Below are 23,319 nucleotides of genomic sequence, written 5' to 3'. Positions count from 1 at the left end.
TTTCTCAGTAGGTATCACTATACTAAATCAAAGAATTATTTGAAAAGACGATATCGAATTCGTCACTGAATTCCCATGTTTTTTGGGACACCCTGTAGTTTAATATTCATATTTATTTAGACCAAAAGAGGCGAAAATGAAAAAATCTATTAGTTTTACTAAAATTTATTTGTACAGAAAAGAAATATTTAGTTTTGCAGATATTAACGTACAAAAATGTGACTGGCAGTAACAGAATGTTGTGAGCGAAACAAATAAAAATGCACGCACAATTTTAACTTGACAAGTGACCTGTCCAAACAAATGAAAATAATGTCATTACTTTAACGAGGATATTTGTAAAAACTATTATAGCTGTAATCTTTAAAAAACATTTGAATTTTAGAATTAGCGAAAATTTTAGCAACCGCTTGAAAATTAAAAACATAAATTTGAAAATATTAGAGAATGGCAATGTATTATTTTTTAAATTAAGGTAATCAACTTTTTCTTTTGATCTTTGCAGAGCTGGAATTGAGAGGTTTTTGATTTGTTCTCTCATTCACAATATTCTCTATCTGTCTTAAAGGATTTAAAGGGTCACTTCGGAAAATTGTTGAGAGAAAAAATTTTAATAATTTTTAAAATTGATAAATTTTGATTATTATGATTAATCAAAATTCCGTTTTTAAACGTTGATTCTTCAAGTTACAGTTGGCAAAATTCCTAATTATACAATATTGTTAACCATTAATTTCAAAACCTCTGTAAAATGTCGTCTTCTACTGGAATCTCCTGTCGGAGACAGCCAAACCAAATTTTCAGCCCGCATCGTCTCCTTCCTTTCCTTCTCTGAGGTTTAGAACCGCCGTTAAGTTGACAGGCAAAGCATCCTTCTGTGGAGATAAAATCGTCCGACCCCTCGTCCATGTCTTGAAAGTCCCAATCTCGCGCTAAAGCCTGATATGATGATGGATTAACTGTTGCAACACAGTGTCCGTCTCCTATACTCTGGTATCCCCTAGGACACTGGCAACTGTATCCCTGGTTTCCTGTGGGAGAGCAACCAAAGGCACAAGGCGCACTGCTACACCCCCCTCCTGATTAAATACAGATTGAGAGACCGGAGTCGAATTGGTATCCTGTAGGACAACCACACTCATAGCTCCCGATGGTATTCGTACACTTGGAGTTGCCTCAAGGATTAAGTCTGGAGTTACATTCATCCTTGTCTACACACTGGTTAAAGTATAAATGGAGCTGGAAACCCTCCGGACACCCAGATTGATATGAACCTGCACTGTTCCTGCATCCCTCCTCACACCTGCAATACAAAGGATTAAGCTTCCAATATCTTTGATTAATTATCTCAATTAGTATTATCATTAAACGCATGTTTTAAGTAACATATATATATATATAGAATGAATCTCTATACTTTTTTTAGTTCTTTTTACATAATTTAATAAATGACTAAAGAGCCTTATTAAACCTAATGAAGTGTTATCTAGTTATGTTTAAGTCAACATTTAAGTCTTCTTAATTGACAGCAACATGTTTATTGTTTACCCTTATCTTATCGGGTCTTTTTATTTGTGTTTCTTGTGAAATATTGTAACAAAAAATGACACAAAATTTACAGACACGCGACAAAGTCAAAACTGATGTAAACCTATACCAAATATTTGTTCATTCTTAATGAGAGAGAGGTCACAGGTGAAAGAATGCTGATATCAGACCCAATTGCAGAGATGGGACGCGTGTAGAGAAGATTGAAGATTAAAGCTTATATTGGAGTCATCATTGCATTCATTCGCCTCTACGCAGAAGGTTCGAGAGGAGTCTAATTTGAAACCTCGTGGACAAACACACTTGAAACTTCCGTCTGTGTTCTTACAGGTACCTGGAGACGGACTCAAACCCTGCACAAAAGTATCAAGGTAAAGTGATGAAGATAAAATTATCAAAATGTGACAGTTGAAGAAAGGTTTTACGACCTCTATAGTAAACAACGACAAAGATGACATTGATTAAGTATAAGTTCGTTCAGACCAATTGTTCTAGTAATTTCAAACTTAGGGTTGTTTAAGCAGAAATATTTTGCTAAATAATTGCGCAGGTTTTCTTTAAACATCCATTTAAACGACCAAGCTAATCTAACGCTTGATTCACTTCTAAAAGAGGTCTTTCATATGCCGAGCTGCTCTTGAAAAAATTTGTCTATTTTTTCTAAAAGACAGTGGTTTTAACTGTACTGCACCTCACATATAAGACTTGGAATAGTGATTAAAACTTTCTTCAGGTGTATGGGACGCCTGAAGATCCCTAGTTTATTAAAAGTAGTGAAAGGGTGTGTGGGTCACCTTGAGAACCCCCTGACTTTGTCAATAGTTCCTTATTAGAGCACTTAAGTGCAAAAACTTTAGTGAGAGAAACATTTAAAAAGACTAAAAAGTAAAACTGAGGGATATATAATATTTTATTTTTATAAAGATACTGCTGAGATTTTGTTCAGGTTCTTGGGTAACCCCCTGGCTGACTGATCCAGTGGATTTCCAAATATTCCCAGCTGACCTAATTATCCTGATCCCTACTGCATAATGTCATCTAAACAGAGAAAGAAGGATTTCCCATGCCTCAAATGTGAAGAACATGTGAAGAAGAATGATTATGCTATTCAGTGTAATCTCTGTGACTTTGGGTTCACCAGAAGTGTGTGGATATCAGTGACACCTTTTTCAAGGAACTCGTGTACCAGATTGAGAATAATGGAGGAGGTTTCTGGTCCTGCAAATCCTGTCGATCAGCTACAGCTAAGCTGAACAAAAAGATAACCGAGATATTTAAAAAAGTAGAAGACTTGGAAGAAGAAACAAAGGAGAATAAGAGCGAGATTGGAGCCCTGAAGGAAGGACAACAGAATCTGGACAAAGAAATTGAAAATGTTAAACAATCAAACCTTGAGTCATCAGCTAACTCCCAAAAACAAGTCTATGCTGAACTCCGTGATAGAGAAGAAAGGAAGGAGAACCTGATAATTCACAACCTTATTGAACCTAGTCCGGAAATGAAAAATGGATATGAGAGAAAAAAAGCAGATACTGCTTCATTTAGGGAAGTTCTAAACTCTATTAATATCGAGCTAGACCCAGAGATTGATATTAAATTTCTGAGAAGAGTGGGTGATGGAAAAAATAGCACTAGACCCCTGATAGTAGGTCTTGAAAACCCTGTACTGAGAACTAAAATTCTCAAGAGCTCAAGGAAACTAGCAGATACTAGATTCAAAGATGTTAACATCATACCAGATTTAACTAAACAGCAGAGACAGGAGGATGAGGAGGTGAGAAAACATTGCGACAAAAAAAACGAGGAGCGAGTTGGAGAGTACCTAAACTTCATGTGGAAGGCAGTTGGACCAAGAGGCCGAAAAAGAGCCATAAAAGTCAAAACGAGCTCCAATCATGTACCGCTGGGCAGAAACGAAAGGAGACAGAACACTCTGGGGTACACCAATCAGAGAACCAGAGACAGGATCCAGAGCGAGAAGAGGGGGAGGGAGGAGGAGGAGGAGGATACAATAAGAATGGAGGAGCAGAACCCTACTAAGAACGGGAGACACTAAGTATTCTCTATCTCAATGCCCAAAGTATAATTAGTAAACTAAATGAACTTCAAGTTGTTAGTAAGGACCTGAATCCATCTATTATACTAGTCACCGAATCCTGGTGTAATAACTCTATATATGACTCAACTATCTCTATTCAAGGCTATGAACTAAGCAGTGAAATACGGAAAGATAGACATGATACTAGAAATGGAATTGGAGGAGGGCTCTTGGTTTATGTAAAGGAAGGTCTGAATATTTTACCCTGCGACACAGGCTCTAGCTTTAACCAGCACTGTAAATTTGTCTTCAAGACAAACTCTGAGTCTTTACATTTTTATCTTATCTACAGACCTCCTAGCTCAAATCAGGCTAACCTCACTGAATTAGTGAATCTTTTAAAGCACAGTGAAAAAAATGCAATATTCATTGGTGATTTTAACTTGCCAGAAATAGACTGGAATAATTACAGTGCACCAAATAAGTACACTAACATTTTAAACATATGTCTAGAAAAAGGTTTTGAACAGTTAGTTGATTTCCCAACACATGACAAAGGAAATATTTTAGATCTTGTTTTAACAAACAGCCCTCATCTAATTCAAAACATTATTGATTGTGGAAAAATTGGCAGCAGTGATCATTGTTTACTTTCTATCGAAATATTATCTAGTTATAGAGAAACAAACAATACTTCAGTAAGATTCAATTGGAACAGGGCAGATTCTATAAGTGAAGGACTAAATGCTATTAACTGGAGAGAAAATCTGTACAATCGATCTACTGAAGAAGCCTGGAGATTCTTTTGTAATATCTTGAATGATTTGACTGAAAAGTATGTACCTAGAGTTAAGGTGAAATCAAACTCTCATCCTTCATGGATGAGTAGAGATCTTTTAAAAAGTATCAGAAAAAAAGGAGAGTTTGGAAAGAATACAGAGTCTCTGGGGAGCTGAGAAAATAGGAAGAATATAAGGATCTGGAAAAGCGTGTGAAGAGTGAGGTCAAAAGACTGAAAAAACAATATGAAAAAAAACTTTCTAAAATGAAAACCAACAACAAAAAGTGTTTTAATGGATACTTGAAGAATAAACTGAAGAATAGAACTGGTATTGGACCTTTAAGTAAACCGGATGGTGAGGTAACTAACCTGAAGGAGGAAATGGTAGAGATTCTGAATCAGTACTTTGGAAGTGTATTTACACATGAAGACACATCCAGTTTACCAGATTGTGCGAGGACAGAATCCATTGCCTTTATCCAAGATCTTGAATTTAATGAAGCTCTGATTAAATCTTACATTAAAAATCTGAAGAAATCTAACTCTAGTGGCTCTGATGGAATAACTGTAACATTACTACAGGAAGTTAGTAATTCTATATCTGTACCTTTAGCCTGCTTATTTAGAAAATCAATGCAAGAAGGGATAGTTCCCCAAGACTGGAAAGATGCAATTGTAGTTCCAATCTTTAAGAAAGGTGTAAAATCCAAACCTAGTAATTACAGGCCTGTGTCATTAACTTCTGTAGTGTGCAAACTTATGGAAAGAATTGTCAAGGATGTAATTCAAGATCACTTATTAAAAAACAATCTACTTCATAATAGTCAACATGGCTTTCTCCCACACAGATCATGCACGTCAAACCTACTCGAATTCCTTGAAGTAATAATACAAGAGATTGACAAAGGTACTCCAGTAGATGTTCTTTATCTAGACTTCTCAAAAGCCTTCGACAAGGTTCCACACCAAAGATTATTGCTAAAAATTGAATCCTTAAATATCCAAGGTAACATCTTGAACTGGATTAAAGACTGGTTAAAAAACAGAAGACAGAAGGTGGTGATAGACAATCTTTTTTCTCTATGGATTCTAGTCATATCAGGAGTCCCACAGGGAAGTGTGTTAGGTCCTTTGTTGTTCATAATTTATATCAATGATCTAGATGAGGCAACAAGAAGAGCATTGATGACTAAGAAATTTGCAGATGACAGCAAAATTGCAAATAAAGCTGTTTCTCAGGAGGATAGAGAAGTAATGCAGGACTGCATTGACAACTTGGTTGAGTGGTCTGAAAAGTGGGGGATGGTTTTTAATACTGAGAAATGTAAGATAATGCATTTTGGAAGAGGCAACCCTGAATTTGATTATACCATGAGTGGCTGTACTCTGAACAGTGTTGAGGAGGAGAGAGATATTGGAGTGTTGATCAACAAAGATTTAAAACCCAGTAGACAATGTGAAGTAGCAGTTAATAGAGCTAAAATGGTCCTAGGTCAGTTAACTAGATCCTTTCACTTTAGAGACAGGAATGTATTTTTAAGATTATTTACCACCTATGTCAGACCTCATCTAGAATTTTCTACTCAAGTCTGGGCTCCAACCTCACAACAAGATATTAGGTCTATAGAAAATGTCCTAATACAAGCTGTGAATATGATTAGTGGATTGAGAGCAGTTGGATATACTGAAAAACTCAAAGAACTAGGACTGCTCTCCCTTGTAACAAGGAGAACTAGATATGATCTAATACAAACCTACAAAACCTTAGAGGTTGAAGGAGATGAATTCTGGTTTAAAAGAGTTAATCAAGTATCTGTGAGAACCACCAGACAATCAGATGACAGAACCAGAGAAGCAACACCACCATCAGAAGTAACTTCTTTACCCAAAGAGTCATTGATGATTGGAACCAGTTACCCAGCACAATTAGAGAGTCCCAAAATTTCAAGATATTTAAAAGAAATCTAGATCAATATCTATCTTCTTCTGAGATGAACTGATGAACTGAGAATATGACAGGATCTCCAGAAGAAGACTGTGTGGAAAAGATGTTGCTAAATGCCCCTAGCGGAGGCTACACCAACTACTCTCCAAGTATACAAGTAAGTAAACATCCATTTTTTTACAAAGGTGTACACAGGGGGAGGGCTGTAGGGGCCTAGCCCCTCTTGGATCGGTAAAATCCATAGTTTCCAGGTGGTTTCCAGGCCCTTACAAATTCTGAGCCCCCCCCCTGTACCCCTCCTGGACAAATTCCTGTGTACGCCCCTGTTTCTATTCACCTGTTGCTCTACACACTCATCAATATCAAGACATCTCTCTCCGATCTGAATATATCCAGGAGGACACATACACCTGTAACTACCCTCTGTATTCACGCACTCGTGCTGACACCTATGCTGCCGCGTCAAACACTCGTCCACGTCACGACAGGTTCGTCCATCACGGTTCAACATGTATCCTGGAAGGAATATAGTTTAACCCCAAATATGGTTTTGTTCAAGGAGCAAGAGACTGGGTATGGTTTGCTCAGACATGCAAAGATTACAATGCCCGATTTCCAAAAGTAACTTTGTCTTATCAAGATTGCATCAGATTTCTTTAAACTGTTAAATTTCATTTGTGATTTCTCTGGGAACGTGTCTTGCACAAATCTTGCTTTTAAGAAGCAATGGAGAAATGATCAGAATTAAACACTTTGAACTCAGAAAAACGATCGACGATATCTTGCAGATTTATGATTATGATACCGTTGTAAATCGGACTGATCGGGCCCAATTCTGTGGAACCTCGCGTGACCCCAGGGAAGGTTTATGAATGATCGAATTTTTAAAAATTTGCTTCTTACAAAATTCGGTTTTTGAAAATTTTGAAAATCCACGAAATTTTTTAGAAATTCCGCGAAATTTTGTTTGTTTTTATTTTACAATTTACATTAAAAGAACATGTTCACAATTAAAATAGTAGTTGCCCTAAAAGATTAGTATTTATAATAATTCTACCTGGGGGACATTCACATTTATAGGATCCAAAGGTATTCAAACATTCATGTTCACAAGGGTTCGGTTCCTAACAAATTTAGAGTTAGTCACTCATCTAAAATGTACAAAAAAATCTTTGTTTTGACCCACTTCCACTTGTCAGATTTTGATAAAATTTAGCTTTTTGGAAAGCCTTTGACATAAAGAAACGAATTGCACAAGTTTTACGAAAAAAATTGCAAGTTTTTTGCAAACAACCTGTCAAATTTGCACATTTTTAGTTTTTCTTGATTAAAATTCAGGTTATTTAAAATTTTGCAGACATTTTTGCATATTTGAAATGGCATGGTCCAGGGCTTTTCAAAACTGTATAAATTTTCATTTTTTTGACAAATTTTGTTGAAAACATTTTTACTATATAACTGGATTTTGCGATTAAAAATTAGATTTTTGCAAATTTGCAAATTTTTGCAGATTCTAAAAGTAGACCACAAGAGCTTTTCAATGATGTATTATTTGTCATATTTGGACATCAAACATGGGATTTAGAGGGGGGGGGGGTTCAAATTGACATATCTTGGTTTTCAAGTACTCCAGCAGAGATAGGGTTAAAAGAGTTGGTGAATATGTAGATTGAGTAAATTCTATCTAAAAATTTCAGAAGAAATTTCGTTTATTAGTAAAAGTATAATTTTTAATGATGCTGTGATTATTGATTTAGTTTGCTGTGATGGAGTTAAGTGATAAATTCATAAAGTCAAAAAGTTAGCTTTTCAAGCAAAGGAATAATTTTTAGACTCTAAGGTTAGTAACACCCAAAAATGTAGTCTTTTTGGTGTATTTTTATGGTGAACAAAACAAGGGGGGGGCAAAAAAAATTTAAAAAAGGTATTAATATTTTTTCAAAAAAGGGGTTTTCAAGGGGGGGGGCACAATGTTGCCAAGGGGGGGGGACCAAAAATTTTTTTTGACGCGCGCAAATTGTGCCCCCCCTAAACAAAAGCCCTCGTACGCCCCTGTATCATGTAACAAATTTAAGGTAAAATTGTAGTTAGTTCTTAGATAAAAAAAAATCAAATTGTGGGTTTTGATTTCTCTCGCATATCATGTTTTCATTGTCTATAGATCGTCTAGCTAGGTCCTGAAAATCTGTGCTCTCCGCAGAATATCATTGGTGTTCTGTTTTCTTCTGCATGGTTATATGTATATTGTTATTGTGGGTTCAGTTCTATCTCCATGGATTATGTTTATATTGTGGGTTAAGTTCTATCCCCCGATTATTATCATGGGTTCAGTTCTCTGGAGTAGATTATGTTTTCATTGTTGGTTTGCAGTTCTCTCCGCAGATTATGTTTATATTGTGGGTTCAGTGAGTTCAGTTCTCTCCGCAGATTATGTTTATATTGTGGATTCAGTTTTATACGCAGATTATGTTTATATTGTGGATTCATTTCTACACGCAGATTATGTTTATATTGTGGATTCAGTTCTCTCCACAATTATGTTTTTATTGTGGGTTCAATTCTATACGCAGATTATGTTTATTTTGGGAATTCAGTTCTCTACATGCACAGATTATGTTTTTATTGTGGGTTCAGTCCGTTCAGTTCTATACGCAGATTATGTTTATATTGTGGGTTCAGTTCTCTCCATAGATGATCTCCTTCGTTTTTTTAATTGTGGGTTTTGTTCTTTACCGCAGGTTAATTTTATTCTTTTTATTGTAGGTCCAGTATTTTCTGCTGCAGAGTTACCTTACTAACCGGAAAACCTATAAATACGGATATGACATTCGTATATATACATATTTTTAGGCTTGGAATACGTAAAAATACGTATTTTCCATACGCATGACATACATAATTTTGTAACTATTTCCTTGGTAAAAATACGTATTTTACATCCGTAAAAATACGTATGACAAACGTTAAAATACATATGGAAAAACCCTAAAAAAATCAAAAGAATCAGGAATCTTTAGGTTTTTCCTTTACGTAGATTTTGGTTTGAAAAAGCCGTAACATTTCTTAATTTTGGGAATTTATAGGTTTTACCTATACATAAAAATACGTATTTTTAAGGAATATTCAAGGTCCAAAACCAAAATGTTAAGAAGATGACTATAATTTTGCATGCACATTGCTCCTTCATATTTATACAACTGATTCCACAAATTTCTTAAATCCATTCATATATATCATAATTTTCAATTCACACCATCATCATTCCTTCATCTAAATCAATATGCATGCAAGCATTTTGTCTGTATCTTCAACAAGTACGTATTCAATATTAATTAATATTAATATTAATTAATTCACTTACCACTATACCAGTTCTAAGACTTTGAAAGTAGAACTTCTAAATATAACTATAAAAAATCGAGAATTTGCTGACATTGATCCTAATGAAAACATCAATTTACTCCAAAATGATAGAAATTTTAAAACATTGTATTTATCAAAATAATTGCATTAGATTTCTTACATAACAATTCTGCTGAAAAATAATAAAATATTTTTGAATTCTAACTTAAAAATGCATTTTTGTGCAGTTAAGGTTTCCTGAATATATTGACACTTTTCAACTCTAAAAAATACAAATTTTAAATATAGAAAAAATTCCGAAAAATATGTAAAAGTTTATAAAATCAAAACCTAAAAATTTATTATTTGTTAAAAAATTTACGGAAATATACGCATTTTTAGGTTTGTATCAAACTTATAAACTCTAAAAAACCACAATTTTTTAGGTAAAAAAGGGAAAATACGTAAAAATTTGTAAAATAAAAACCTAAAAATTATTTGTATGAAATTTATGAAAATACACTTATTTTTAGGTTTGTATCAAACTTTTATATAAACTCTAAAAAAATACAAGTTTTTAAAGAGACTTCTTTAGGATTCATTTAAGATTTATAAAACTTTTCCACAATGTATAATTACTGAGTTTGAGTGCATATTCGACGCTGAAAATTATAAATTTGGGTGGGTACGTTTTCAGAATCTTTTTTTTTAAATTATTAAATAACGACGACGAAAAATGAAGTAAAAATTATAAAGTGAACTAATTAGATGATGAGGAACATATTTCGCATAAGAAATTTATCAATAAATCAATGCTAGAATCAATTATTTCGTTTTCATCATTATATTGAATTTCTTACTTTTTTTATGAATTTATTCGTAGATATCTACAAATTCTTCAAATGTCGTCTTTTCAATGATACTTCCAGAAAATCTACAAAAAAATATTTGTAAATACTGAGAGACTAGAATAATGAGAAAATAGAAACTAATAATTGAACAAGATTACTTATTTTGGATGATAAGACTAATTTTTATTTTCTCAACCTGTTCCAACTAATCAGTGTAATGTAGAAGTTTGTTTACATTTTTTGTCGCCGTTATTTAATAATTAAAAAAAATTTCTGAAAACGTCTCCACCCAAAAGTACGATTTTGAACTTCGACTTTGCGCCCAAACTCAGGATTTACAAATCTTTAAAAAGTTTTATATGTCTCAAATGAATCCTAAAGAATTTGTCCACAACACTGCATACCCAGTTCAACTACCTTCATTGCCGGTCTGTCCCTTTAAGTAAAGAAAAAAGCCGAAAAATGCGTAAAATTATGCAAAAATATAAACCTGAAAACTTTAAATAAATTACATTGTAAAAAGTATACGCAATTAAATTCGTAAAAATGCATTTCTGGAAAACCTACGCACTTTATAAAAATCGCTAGGAATAAATAGGTAAAAATACGTAAATATACGCAAGTTCTTTACCAATAGATTTTAGTATACGAATTATCGCGTAAATAAACCTAAAAATACGTATTCCTTTGTAGAGACTCTAGTAATTTTAGGTTTTCGGGTTGGAGAGTAATTTTCATCGCGCGTAAACGGCGGACCATGAATTGATTTAATTAGATTTAAAAATGTTTTTAATATATAAACTTTACTGCACCTCAGAATTTTCAGCATACGTTCATGAAACCATATTAACATTAAGGGCGGGAACAAAAATATCAATGATAATGTAAATGTAATAAAAGTAATAATGCTGTATTTAATTTCTAAATATTGTTGACACCGAGCTTATGTATAAAGAGAATGTAACATCGATCACAAAGTTTATAGTAATATTCTAATATCCAGTTATATGTATCATTGTAATATTGTAATAAACAAATATACAATATCCAGATTGCGCAAACTTTCTAAAACTAGAGATACCTGGAGATGAAACAAATATTTTAAGAATTATAAATACAAAAAAAAATTAAATTGAATCACATTAAGAATTACAAAAGTTGTCATCTCATTAGCTGAAGTAATTTTTAATAAAAAATAAACTTATATTTTCTTCTCCAGATATACTTAATACTTGATCAAATACTGGTTGAAAGTTTAAATTTTAAATAACTGCAAAGGATTAATATAGAAGCATATACCGACGACATTAAGCAAAAGAATATAAAAATTTAATTTCTAAAATATTGAAAAAACGGATTTAAATCAGAAGTCTTTCCTTAGTTATTTCTAGAATCTCTCTAAGAAGGGAAGGAATCATTAGAAATTTGACGAATAGCGAGTTTCCTTGTTCCATACGATCTTCTTGGACATCTTCATTTCCCGCCATTACATCTTTATTTGGTTTGGCAAGGTTGAGGGGCTGAGTCTGACTTGGCCTGGCACCAGTCGTGCTTATGTACTGCTGGAGCAGTATCACAAACTTCAATTGGATCTTCTCAACCTTAAAAAAAAGAACATGAAAAAAAAATCATTTGAGATGAAATTTTTTTTTGAAACAAGCAAAATTATTTACCTGTTCTCTGTTCTCTAGTTCTATGAAATCCGTATTAAATGCAATAATCAGGACGAGAAGAACCATTGAAACCATGTCAGTGCAATCAACAATCTAAATATAAGAAATTAAAAAAAAAAAAAATATATAAAATAGTTAAGACAAACAGAAATTTAAACATTTATAATGTCTCCACTACGTGTTGAAATATTATGTTTAATTGTTAACAATTTGATGAAAATTTTATTTTTAGAATTTCTATCTACTTCAAGGTTTTAATTAATTTTGTAATCTTGTTAAAGTAAAAGTTTTATAAACTCAAGTTAAAACTTACAAGTTTTTCTTTTAAAAACTATATTATGAACCTGAGATATCCTATAAATAAGCTTAGTGTGGGACTCCTCATCCTTCTCCTGATCATTTATCCAGGTAGTGTGTACACCTCGGTAATCCAAGCTAGATTATACATTCAAATTAGTAAACTCATCAAGCTCATCAAACTCATTAAACTCATCATGAACTCATCAAACTCATTTAACTCATTAATTCATTAAACTCTTCAAACTCATTTAACTCATTAAAATAAATACAAAATATTTGGCCTACAATAATTTAGCACCATTATAAATTCTTTATCTTACCTTTTAAAGTAGTAAATATTAATGAAACCTTTCAGGATATAATTTATTCATTTTCATTTACTTGTAAAAAGTCTCTATATGTTAAATTGCACTAAAGCTGGCAAGTTTGCTTTTTAAAGGAAAGTTTCAATTATTTAATATTTAACTATTGTCCTACTTTGTAAAAGCAAATGCATATTTTTAAGGTGTGATAATTAAGATTGTATTATTTAACTTTTGCTCGGAAAGGATCAGCCTGAAAACAACCGGCTTACCTAATCTCATTTTTAGTTTAATATTTCAATACAACATATATGCATAAATCTTAAAAGTGAATGATTGTAGTTTTATTGATTATTTGCCTATCTTTATAATGAATGGAGCCTGGAGAAGATAAGACGCTAATTTTATCAAATATAACCGCCAAAAATATAACTAACCAAAAGTATAACCATTTATTAACCAAAAATACCACCATTTTTGTGTCCAAAAATGAAGCCTTTTTTATGAAAAACACAAACATTTTGTCAGACTTAGCATAACCTTTTAAATAACTTACCCATTTGGACTCTGTGTTTTTTTAGAAAGATCAAACGGCAAATATTTTTCAGCTTCAGTCAGTTTTTCTTCTCCAACCAGCAAACCAACTAACTCCCTAGGATAAATAATAATAAATCATATACCTGATTTTAACTTTTTTTATCAAGATTAAAACTTTTTGAAAGACATAACTTTATTGTGTCTTGAGGGATAAGTGGAGGGTTTAAGGTTGAGAGTAGGACGGATTAGTTCCTGAGTGGAGGGTTTGAGGTTGAGAGTAGGACGGATTAGATCATGTGTGGAGGGTTTAAGGTTAAGAGTAGGACGGATTAGTTCATGTGTGGAGGGTTTAAGGTTAAGAGTAGGACGGATTTGTTCCTAAGTGGAAGGTTTAAGGTTGAGAGTAGGATGGATTAGTACCTAAGTGGAGGGTTTAAGGTTCAGAGGAGGACGGATTAGGGTTTAAGGTTGAGAGTAGGATGGATTAGTACCTGAGTGTAAGGTTTAAGGTTGAGAGGAGGACGGATTAGTACCTGAGTGTAGTTTGAGGTTGAGTGTAGGATGGATTAGTACCTGAGTGTAAGGTTTAAGGATGAGTGTAGGATGGATTAGTACCCGAGTGTAGGGTTTGAGGTTGAGAGGAGGACGGATTAGTACCTGTGTGTAAGGTTTAAGGTTGAGAGGAGGATGGATTAGTACCTGAGTGGAGGGTTGAGGTTGAGAGTAGAACGGATTAGTACCTGAGTGTAAGGTTTGAGGTTGAGAGTAGGATGGATTAGTACCTGAGTGTAAGGTTTGAGGTTGAGAGGAGGACGGATTAGTTCCTAAGTGGAGGGTTTAAGGTTGAGAGTAGGATGGATTAGTACCTGAGAGTAGGGTTTGAGGTTGAGAGTAGGATGGATTAGTACCTGAGTGGAGGTTTTAAGGTTGAGAGGAGGACGGATTAGTTCATGTGTGTAAGGTTTGAGGTTGAGTGTAGGATGAATTGGTACCTGAATGGAGGTTTTAAGGCTCAGAGGCTGAGAGGAGGACGGATTAGTACCTGAGTGTAAGGTTTGAGGTTGAGAGGAGGACGGATTAGTTCCTAAGTGGAAGGTTTGAGGTTGAGAGGAGGACGGATTAGTTCCTAAGTGGAGGGTTTAAGGTTTAGTGTAGGATGGATTAGTACCTAAGTGGAGGTTTTAAGGTTGAGAGGAGGACGGATTAGTACCTGAGTGAAAGGTTTGAGGTTGAGAGGAGGACGGATTAGTACCTGAGTGAAAGGTTTGAGGTTAAGAGTAGGATGGATTAGTACCTGAGTGTAAGGTTTGATGTTGAGAGGAGGACGGATTAGTACCTGAGTGTAAGGTTTGATGTTGAGAGGAGGACGGATTAGTACCTGAGTGTAAGGTTTGGTGTTGAGAGGAGGACGGATTGCCGGAGTCGATGAATTAAGGGAAGATTGTATTTCAAGATACTCGTCTGATCACTTTCACTCAAACTCTGGAATTCCTGGAACAAATTGTAAAAACTTAAGTTTAAATCATATCAAAATTTAAGAATATGATGATTACTGGACAATACTACTTCAGGCTTTCAGCGTTCAAAACTAGTACATACTTAGCGTAATCTTAATCATAAAATTCTTTTCATTTCAGTTTAAAGTTTTAAAATTCAAGTCATATAATTACAAAGGAAGCTAATAAATTTATTTCGTTATAAAAGTAAGTTTTGACACAAACACATGATTAAATTGATTGTTCTTATGTGATCATGGAAGTGTGTGTATCTAAATTAAACCTTCATATAAACCAACCTTAACGACCCTGTACACTGTATATATATATATATTTACCTGGAGTAGGGATAAGCTAACTCTAGTTCTAGTGTCCAGGATAGTGCTCAGCCTTTCAGCAGTATGCCTGGAGAGCTGGGTTCCTTGAAGAGCAGTCTGGAGAACATCTGTCAGCAGAACCGACTCAAGGTCATCTTCTCGACCTTCACAAGTGAAGATAAAGAATCAAATTAAATATTTTGATTTAAGTGAAGGCATCATATTTCAAGTAATATAATAAAAATATAAAAACCAAAAACTAAAGTTTGCAGCAAACATATTAAGACTTCAACAATCTATAATCTATATAAACGTTGCTTGTTTGTAACCGATAAACGAAAAAACGGCTGAACCGATCGGGCCCAAATTTTATGTGGGACCTCACATGACCCCAGGACAGGTGTATAAACATCAAAATTGGTGAGAAATAATTCCTTATAAATAGAGGGAATTTATTATTTTAAAATGCGACAATTCGAAAAAAAAAATCTGCCAAAATTTGAAAATTATTTAAAATGCCCAATTTTTAGAACATCAGTTAAAAGCTAAAATTATTAACAGGAAAGTGGCGGAAAGCGCCTTAAAGCCTTAAAGCGCCTTAAAAGATAAATTAATCAAACCTGTGCAACATCTTTTCATTATCTCAGCATATTGAAGTATTTTGAACCTATCTCCAGGGGACATCTGCTCTACTCCATACCCGGAGAAACGGGACGAATCTACTCCGGAGAATCGGGACGGGGTTAAGGTTGGTTGGAATGAGGAGATCTGTGGAACCATGGTAAGTGAAGAGTAAAGATTACTAGGAGGAGTTGGAGATGTGGTTTTTGGACTACTGGAGCTTTGTGGAGTATTACGTCCAGAATTATCCGACCCATCTCCCTGTATAGAAATAATTTCATATCAAACCTAAACTATTCATAACCTTTTTTACCGAATATCACATATTCATTTGTGTGAAACCAAATACAATGCTTTGATATAAAACACATTGATGAAACAAAAGTTGTAACAAAACTGAACTGTAAAATAGACAAAAATCTCTATTTTAAATGGTTTAGTATATACAACTTTTCTGTATGTTTAATATGTTGTAAAATTTTTTTTTGGTTTTCGATCCCTAACTCATTTTATTACTTTTTTTTAAATATTATGAACAAATTGCAACATACCTGTTCTTTTCCTTTCCCCTTGGTTCTACCATGGAACCTACGGATTCTCTCTTCCTCGGATAGGATCCAGCTAGGACGCATTCCACAGGATAAGCACTTGTGATACCTTCACAATATCCATCCATCAATATAGACGGGCAATGATTTTTAAAGAAAATACACGTAAAAATATTGTTTGAATTATCAAATTTAAATTTGTATTTACCTACAATACTGACAGTTCTTCCTAGTGAGTAGATTAATAGGACAGCTCTCACTACGGTTTATACAACGGAATCCAGTATAGCATCTTGACTGCACGGATCTATACAATTAAACAGTTATACTTTTATTCATTTACGTTAAAATATCAAATACATGTGCATTTCATAATAAATAATAGGATGATAAATGAATGTTCCTCCTAAAGAATGCTCTGCAGTCTGCAAGAATGAATGATTATTGAATGATCAAACCTTTTAATGTTTTAAAGAATGCTCTGCAAGGACGAATTAATGAACGAATGCAGATTAAACCTACTAAAGAATGCATGAATGAATGAATGAATGAATGACTCTACCACCTAAAGAATACTCATCTGCAAGGATGAATGTATGAATGAATGACTCTACCTCCTAAAGAATGCTCTTCTGTAAGGATGAATGTGTGAATGAATAACTCTACCTCATAAAGAATGCTCTTCTGTAAGGATGAATGTATGAATGAATGACTCTACCTCCTAAAGAATGCTCTTCTGCAAGGATGAATAAATGAATGAATGACTCTACCTCCTAAGAATGCTCTTCTGTAAGGATGAATGTATGAATAAATGACTCTACCTCCTAAAGAATGCTCTTCTGTAAAGATGAATGTGTGAATGAATAAATCTACCTCCTAAAGAATGCTCTTCTGTAAGGATGAATGTGTGAATGAATAACTCTACCTCCTAAAGAATGCTCTTCTGCAAGGATGAATTAATGAATGAATGACTCTACCTCCTAAAGAATGCTCTGCATGAAGGGCAGACCTGACCACCGTAATAACTATGTTTCCCAGCCTTCTCCCCACACACCTGGCAGACAGGGTTCTCACACAATATTCTATAAATACAAAAATATAATAAACTTTTTTCAAAAATTCAGTTTATTCATCGAAATTAAAATTCACCTGTTTATATCTGATCGAGAAAGGCCTTGAAGCCTAAACTTAATTTACAATGTGGACCTTAAACTTTTTAAAACTTTGATCGAATTTTATTAAGAAATACTTAAACAAATACAATATTTATTTCTGAATCCTGCCAGGCTAAAGGATTTGAACCATTGACACAACCCCTTATTTTCTAATCCCTATATCTTTGTACCCAATGTTGTAGACCTAAGATATTTTAAACCATGAATTCTGTTAGATCAAATAATCTAAGTGTTTGAAATCTGTAAGGTTTACACCATGGTCTATCAGGGTACATAGGTTTAGGGATTTAGACAAAGACTTAATTCCTTTAACACCCTGAGCTTTAGAAATGTTGTTGTCCTACCTGCTGGATCTTTCCCTCTTGAAAGGGGAAACCGGAGAACTCTTTTTTCCTTCTTCCTTAATCTTAATTCCAAGATTACTATAGGAATCCTTCTCTATAGGTTCCTCCTTAACCACGACAAGGTTCGGTTTCTCTTGCTTGGAGAGAATAATAAAATTCTGTTTCTTGGGTTCTTCTCTCTTCACGGTCTTCTGAATCACGGAAACTTCGTTGGATATCCTGCTTAGGGTGACCCGTCCCAGCTGTTTCTGCTGAAACTGTTGCAGCTGCTGGAACTGTTGAAGCTGCTGCAGTTGCTGAAGCTGAAGGAAGACTGTGTTTGTGTTCTCCCCAAGGGAATTGTTCGAGGAATCGTCTGAATCCATTTTAGAAACATCTTCCCCCTCCTCCTCCTCCTCAACTACCTGCAAATTACGTAGAGTTAGGATAAGAGCTACAAATCCGCATTTATTTATTAATTGTACATGTTGCACATTGTGCACATCTGGGGCTTATGAGGGGGGGCCGATCCCCCGGCCCCCCCCTACGCGTGCCCCCCCCCAGAGGGGTGCTCTTTTAATATTACATCTGCCTGCATTTCCCTTCCTCAGGCAATCTCCATTCTACATTGCATTGCATTGCACTCACTCAAACAAAAAGATTAAGAAAAGAATTAAAATATATTCTGATTCACAACAATACCCTTCAAAGCTTTGTCTGATCAAGTATTGCATTAAATATCCATGTTTCCCATTTGAAAACTGATTATTTTTATTTGTGGTTTCTCTACAAAAGTGACTCGCGCATTTCTAGCTTCAGAAACGATGGAGATAATGAAGGTTTCAAAGGTACATCGGACATGCCATTCTATAAAAGGAGGGTCACACTTTTGTAGAGAAACCACAAATAAAAATAATCAGTTTTCAAAATGGGAAACTTGGATGTTTAATGCAATACTTAATCAGTTTCTTTTTTAATTTTTAAGTTTGGGTGCAATACAATGTAGATTGCCTGAGGAAGGGAAATGCAAGCAGCTGTAATGTTAAAAGAGCCCCCCCCCCTCAGGGGGATACGCGTAAGGAGGGTGGGGCGGGGGGCTCGGCCCCCCCTCGTACGCCCCTGGTTTTAAATAAAAATGAAGAAAAGTGGTATAAAATGTATTGGGTCATATTGACCATCACTCTAACACAACTTTATTTCCAGAAATTGGGAAAATGCGAGAAAATTTATATACAAAAAGAAATAATTTTTATAAATATTATATTTGTAATGTGTATTATATATATATATATATATAAAAATATATAATACAATATTTTATAACTTTTTTCAGCTTTAATATTCATTTTAGATGTTTAAAATATTTCATAATTTTAAATATTTCATATTTTTAGGATTTTAAATGGATTGAATTATTTTTAAAAAATATCTAGTGCTGGTGGTGTCCGGTGGTGGGTATAAGTTATAAATATCTGGAGTATCGAGAGGGGGATTAGAAATATAGGGGGGGCCCGGGGGGGGGGGTATAGTCCGTTGAAGGCCGAAGAAACTACTAAATATAATACATAAACGGTTCAAATATAAAAAATATTAGATTATTGGGATTTTATCAACAATTCAGATTTATTTCTTTACGGAGACTACAGACTACAGTCTGAATAACTTTCTATTTAATTCCGGGCAAACATCTTTCTACGTTCTCAAATGTCCATTTTTAATTATTTAGTCGTAATGCGTGGAATGAAGAGCTTAACTTAAGCCCTGTTTTAATTTTGTATGTACGTCTAAATTATAAATGTTTGAGAGTTAGGTCATAGCATATGAGAAATAGAAATGTTCACAGTGAACCTTACAGGTGAGTAAACATCCTTAAGAGGAAAATATTTTAGAAATGAATTTGATTAAATAAATACCGTTTAAAACTTATGACAAAGAAATGTACTGTGTGACCTTTCACCCCTGCCGGTTCTGGTCTACCGGGAGGTGGGAGGAGGGAGGGGGTTTAACAGCAATTCAAGGCATATGTCATGCTGTGCGGGGGTGATGGGGGTTCAGCGGCGCTTTAACGCTGCCTAGAAAGTGCCTGCGACTGCCTGGGTTCACTGAATACGGAAAGGCCACCTGCCTTAAGGCTCTAATAGTTCTACATGCTTTAATGGTGATAGTGGTACATGACGATAGTATTACATTAAATCACGGGAAAAAAGGAATTTTCTTTAAAGACACATTTTCAAATCTATTAATTCAACGATCAAACTTTCTACTTACAAAATGTAATTTTTTAAATTCTTAAATCTTAAGATTATTTTTAATCATTGATAACTGTAAGCTATAAATATGGCAGTATAATGATTATGAAGAGCTATAAAATTAACATTTCTAAAAACTTGAATAAAATAAACATAAAACTATTCTGATATGTGGGCGTGTTCCCTGTATTTACTGGCTGTTCAAGTGGAACAATAAACTCTGTATATAATATAAATACTGGATTTAGATCAAATACAGGGTTAACCACAAAGGATGGGACTTCAGAGACGACTGTATGGAATTCATACTGTCAGTTTCATGATAACACGATTCCCTGAAACTGTAAACTTGTTTCTTTCTTTATCAAATCATTAAATAAGCCATAAAAAGGTTGTATTTAATACTTAAGTCTTAATTAAACCTATGGAGTTTTAGGTCGTATTTACAGCCTCATCCTTTGTAGAAGCCGGCATGATGCGTCTGCATATTAATAATTTTATATTAAATATCACATCGTTTGATCTGTACACTGCAATGCACTTACATCAAAGAAATATGAAGTGTTTACAAGTTTTTAATTAGATATTTATATTTATTTAAGCGTATTGGTATTGAATACAATGTGTTCACATACATTATTCTGAAGGAGAAGGTATGATAGAACCAAGCAAGGGGGCGGGGTTTGAGTTCACATTTTACAATATTTTCCTCGGGATTATGCAATACTATGATCTCGATGTTCTGTGTGGGCAATTTTGAATTTGAATTTAAAAAATTTATCCATATATCTGCATAAGATAAAACAAAAGTTCCGATTTCCGTTAAGTGTTAAATAAATACAAGCTGAAGTGCTCAGGCTTATATTATTCATATCAGACATATTTACTCCCGCCATTTACCTGCACTTGGTATTAAATAATTATTATAACTGAAGTTTATTTATATTTTCTAGTTTATCGATGTATTTTTTGTATCTCAAATTCTATAAATCCTCAACAAACAATAAAAAATTCACACTTTACTGATGGCGAAGCATGATTCTTATAAATATTTACGACCCTTTGTTGTTTCTTCAGTATTTTGTAGAAGTGTAAAATGCATGAAAATGTGAAGAGTTCAGAGGGTACATTTATAGGCTAGTCTATAGAATTACGTCATTTTCTCAAAAACAAATATTCTTTAGCAGAGTTATGGTTCTGGTAACATTCGAATCAGGGATTCACAGGAATACAATTCGAGTTCGGTCTCGCGGGGATTTTTCTTAAAAACCCATTTTTTAAGTCAATATTAAAAAATCTTCCATGTTATTATGATATAGTTTTTAAACTTAAGTTTAACATTTTATTATTTTGTTGTATTTCTAAAATTGAATTGATCAATAGTAAGAACAATAAAATATTAATTGTAAATTTGTTTAAATTGTTTTTAAAATATTGTTATAAATAATCAAAAATTTGAATTAGTTGACTTTAATTTGGAAAACTCCATGCAAAGCTGGGTTCCCAAGCTATTATTATTATACATTAAACTATATATGAGGTAGGTCAGTGGAGAGAGAAAATCCCAAATCTAAAGGGGAATCACTGAAATTCAGTATAAAAACTTTCCAATGATTATCTTACCCCCCCCCAATAGTTTTTCCCTAGAACTTGTAAAAGAAATAGTTACGTATTAGAAAGCTTTATTATTTGACCTTTAAAATATCAAGATCTGAATGTTACACGCTGATATCACATGTTCACAGGAACAAAGGGGTAAAAATACAGGAAAAATCAAAAAAATATCTTTAGATTTTTATGTTTCACATTCATTTTTAAAACATCATCTCTTTGAAAGTATTTTCCCTTTTTCTATGATTCATAAGTTCAATAGTACACTGTACAAATATATTAAATGTACAAATCTATTGAAAGTACACTGTACAAATACATTAAAGGTACAAATCTATTGAAAGTACACTGTACAAATATTTAAAGGTACAAATGTATTGAAAGTACACTGTGCAAATATATGTATTAAAGGTACAAATCTATTGAAAGTGCACTGTACAAATGTATTAAAGGTACAAATCTATTGAAAGTACATTGTACAAATATATCAAAGTTACATATCTATTGAAAGTACACTGTACAAATATATCAAAGTTACATATCTATTGAAAGTACACTGTACACATATATCAAAGTTACATATCTATTGAAAGTACACTGTACAAATATTTTAAAGGTACAATTAAAAGTATCCATAGAACAACACAAACGATACTTGAACTAGGCTGCCTGGCAGGTATATTATATGAAGCTGTTTACTAGATTGTATAGAGTGAATATCTATATAGAGTTTTCAGGAACAAAGAGAAGGAGGTAGATTTGGCGGGTTTATAAGCTCCGTACTTTAACACAAGTTCATGCTTAAAGTTCATGGTGCACACCCCACCACCTGCTCTATAGGTTCTATAAGGAGGGGGGGGGGGGGTATTACAGACCTCGTGGAGGGAGGTCTGGAATAATATAAAAACACCTTACAACTCCACGTTTTGTTTTAAATCGTTACATCAGAGGACATGGGCAGTGATTCATGTTTAAAGTATTATAAGTACAAGCGTAATGTGTCATCATGTATATGGCTGGGTCCCAAGAGACGGCTGGACAGATATTGCGTCATGTTTGCACAATTCAGGATTAAATCGGTTTATTCTTGGAAATTATTGATAATTGGTCGATTCTTGTAAAAAATATTTTTCTCTGAACTTTCCTTAAAATTTATAATCATACTTCCCCCCCCCCTCCCTCTCTCATACAATTTACTTCTCTTCCTATCCTCCATGAAAAAGAGAACTTAAATCCTTGAAAATAGAGTTATAACAAATAAAGTTATTGTAAAAAGTTTTATAATCTCCCACAAAGATGTTTTATGTAAATATATTTGTATATTTGTATAAATATTGATTGTAATTTAAACACGAAGAGTTTTGTAGTTTTCATGCAGGTTATAGGGGTGCTATGGAAACGCCTCAACACGGAAACGTCTCAACGCGGAAATGCCTCAAAAACCGGTTTTGAGGAATTTCCGTTTTTTTTTGGGAAATCCCTCAAAACTGGAAAATGTTGAGGGATTTCCGAATATTTTTGAGGCGTTTCCTAATATTTAAAGTTGAGGTGTTTCCTCTTTTTTTTTGAGGCGTTTCCGTTTTTTTTTGAGGCGTTTCCGTTTTTTGAAAAAACTTTTAAAACTTTATTTTGTTGAGGCGTTTCCTCTTTTTTTTGAGGCGT

At 33.8% G+C, this 23,319-nt stretch overlaps 1 protein-coding gene across 3 annotated transcripts in view; it reads right to left on the bottom strand.

Annotated features, from left to right (window-relative positions):
• Positions 1–11,396: 11,396 nt before the first annotated feature.
• Positions 11,397–23,319, bottom strand: part of LOC111707770 (oxysterols receptor LXR-alpha) — a 13,575-nt gene continuing 1,652 nt past the window's right edge. The window contains exons 2-13 of one of the 3 annotated variants that reach the window (XR_002766525.1): positions 17,819–18,222; positions 17,277–17,381; positions 16,508–16,606; positions 16,303–16,408; positions 15,751–16,012; positions 15,152–15,294; positions 14,696–14,808; positions 13,337–13,432; positions 12,523–12,613; positions 12,179–12,271; positions 11,731–12,106; positions 11,397–11,576 (exon numbers count right to left, since the gene is read on the bottom strand). Coding sequence is in view for 1 of the 3 variants with exons in the window: in XM_023480921.1 (XP_023336689.1) it covers positions 11,864–12,106; positions 12,179–12,271; positions 12,523–12,613; positions 13,337–13,432; positions 14,696–14,808; positions 15,152–15,294; positions 15,751–16,012; positions 16,303–16,408; positions 16,508–16,606; positions 17,277–17,381; positions 17,819–18,222 (1,755 nt within the window). In the remaining 2 variants the exon portion in view is untranslated. Of the gene's footprint in view, positions 12,107–12,178; positions 12,272–12,522; positions 12,614–13,336; positions 13,433–14,695; positions 14,809–15,151; positions 15,295–15,750; positions 16,013–16,302; positions 16,409–16,507; positions 16,607–17,276; positions 17,382–17,818; positions 18,223–23,319 lie in introns of all 3 variants that reach the window. The other 2 variants (XR_002766528.1, XM_023480921.1) reach the window with 2 other exon arrangements.

The sequence above is a fragment of the Eurytemora carolleeae genome, unplaced genomic scaffold (genome assembly GCF_000591075.1).
Source record: "Eurytemora carolleeae unplaced genomic scaffold, Eaff_2.0 scaffold105, whole genome shotgun sequence".
Lineage (NCBI taxonomy): Eukaryota > Metazoa > Arthropoda > Copepoda > Calanoida > Temoridae > Eurytemora > Eurytemora carolleeae.
The sequence above is the reverse complement of the archived record's forward strand: the minus strand, read 5'-3'. Positions and strand labels throughout refer to the sequence as shown.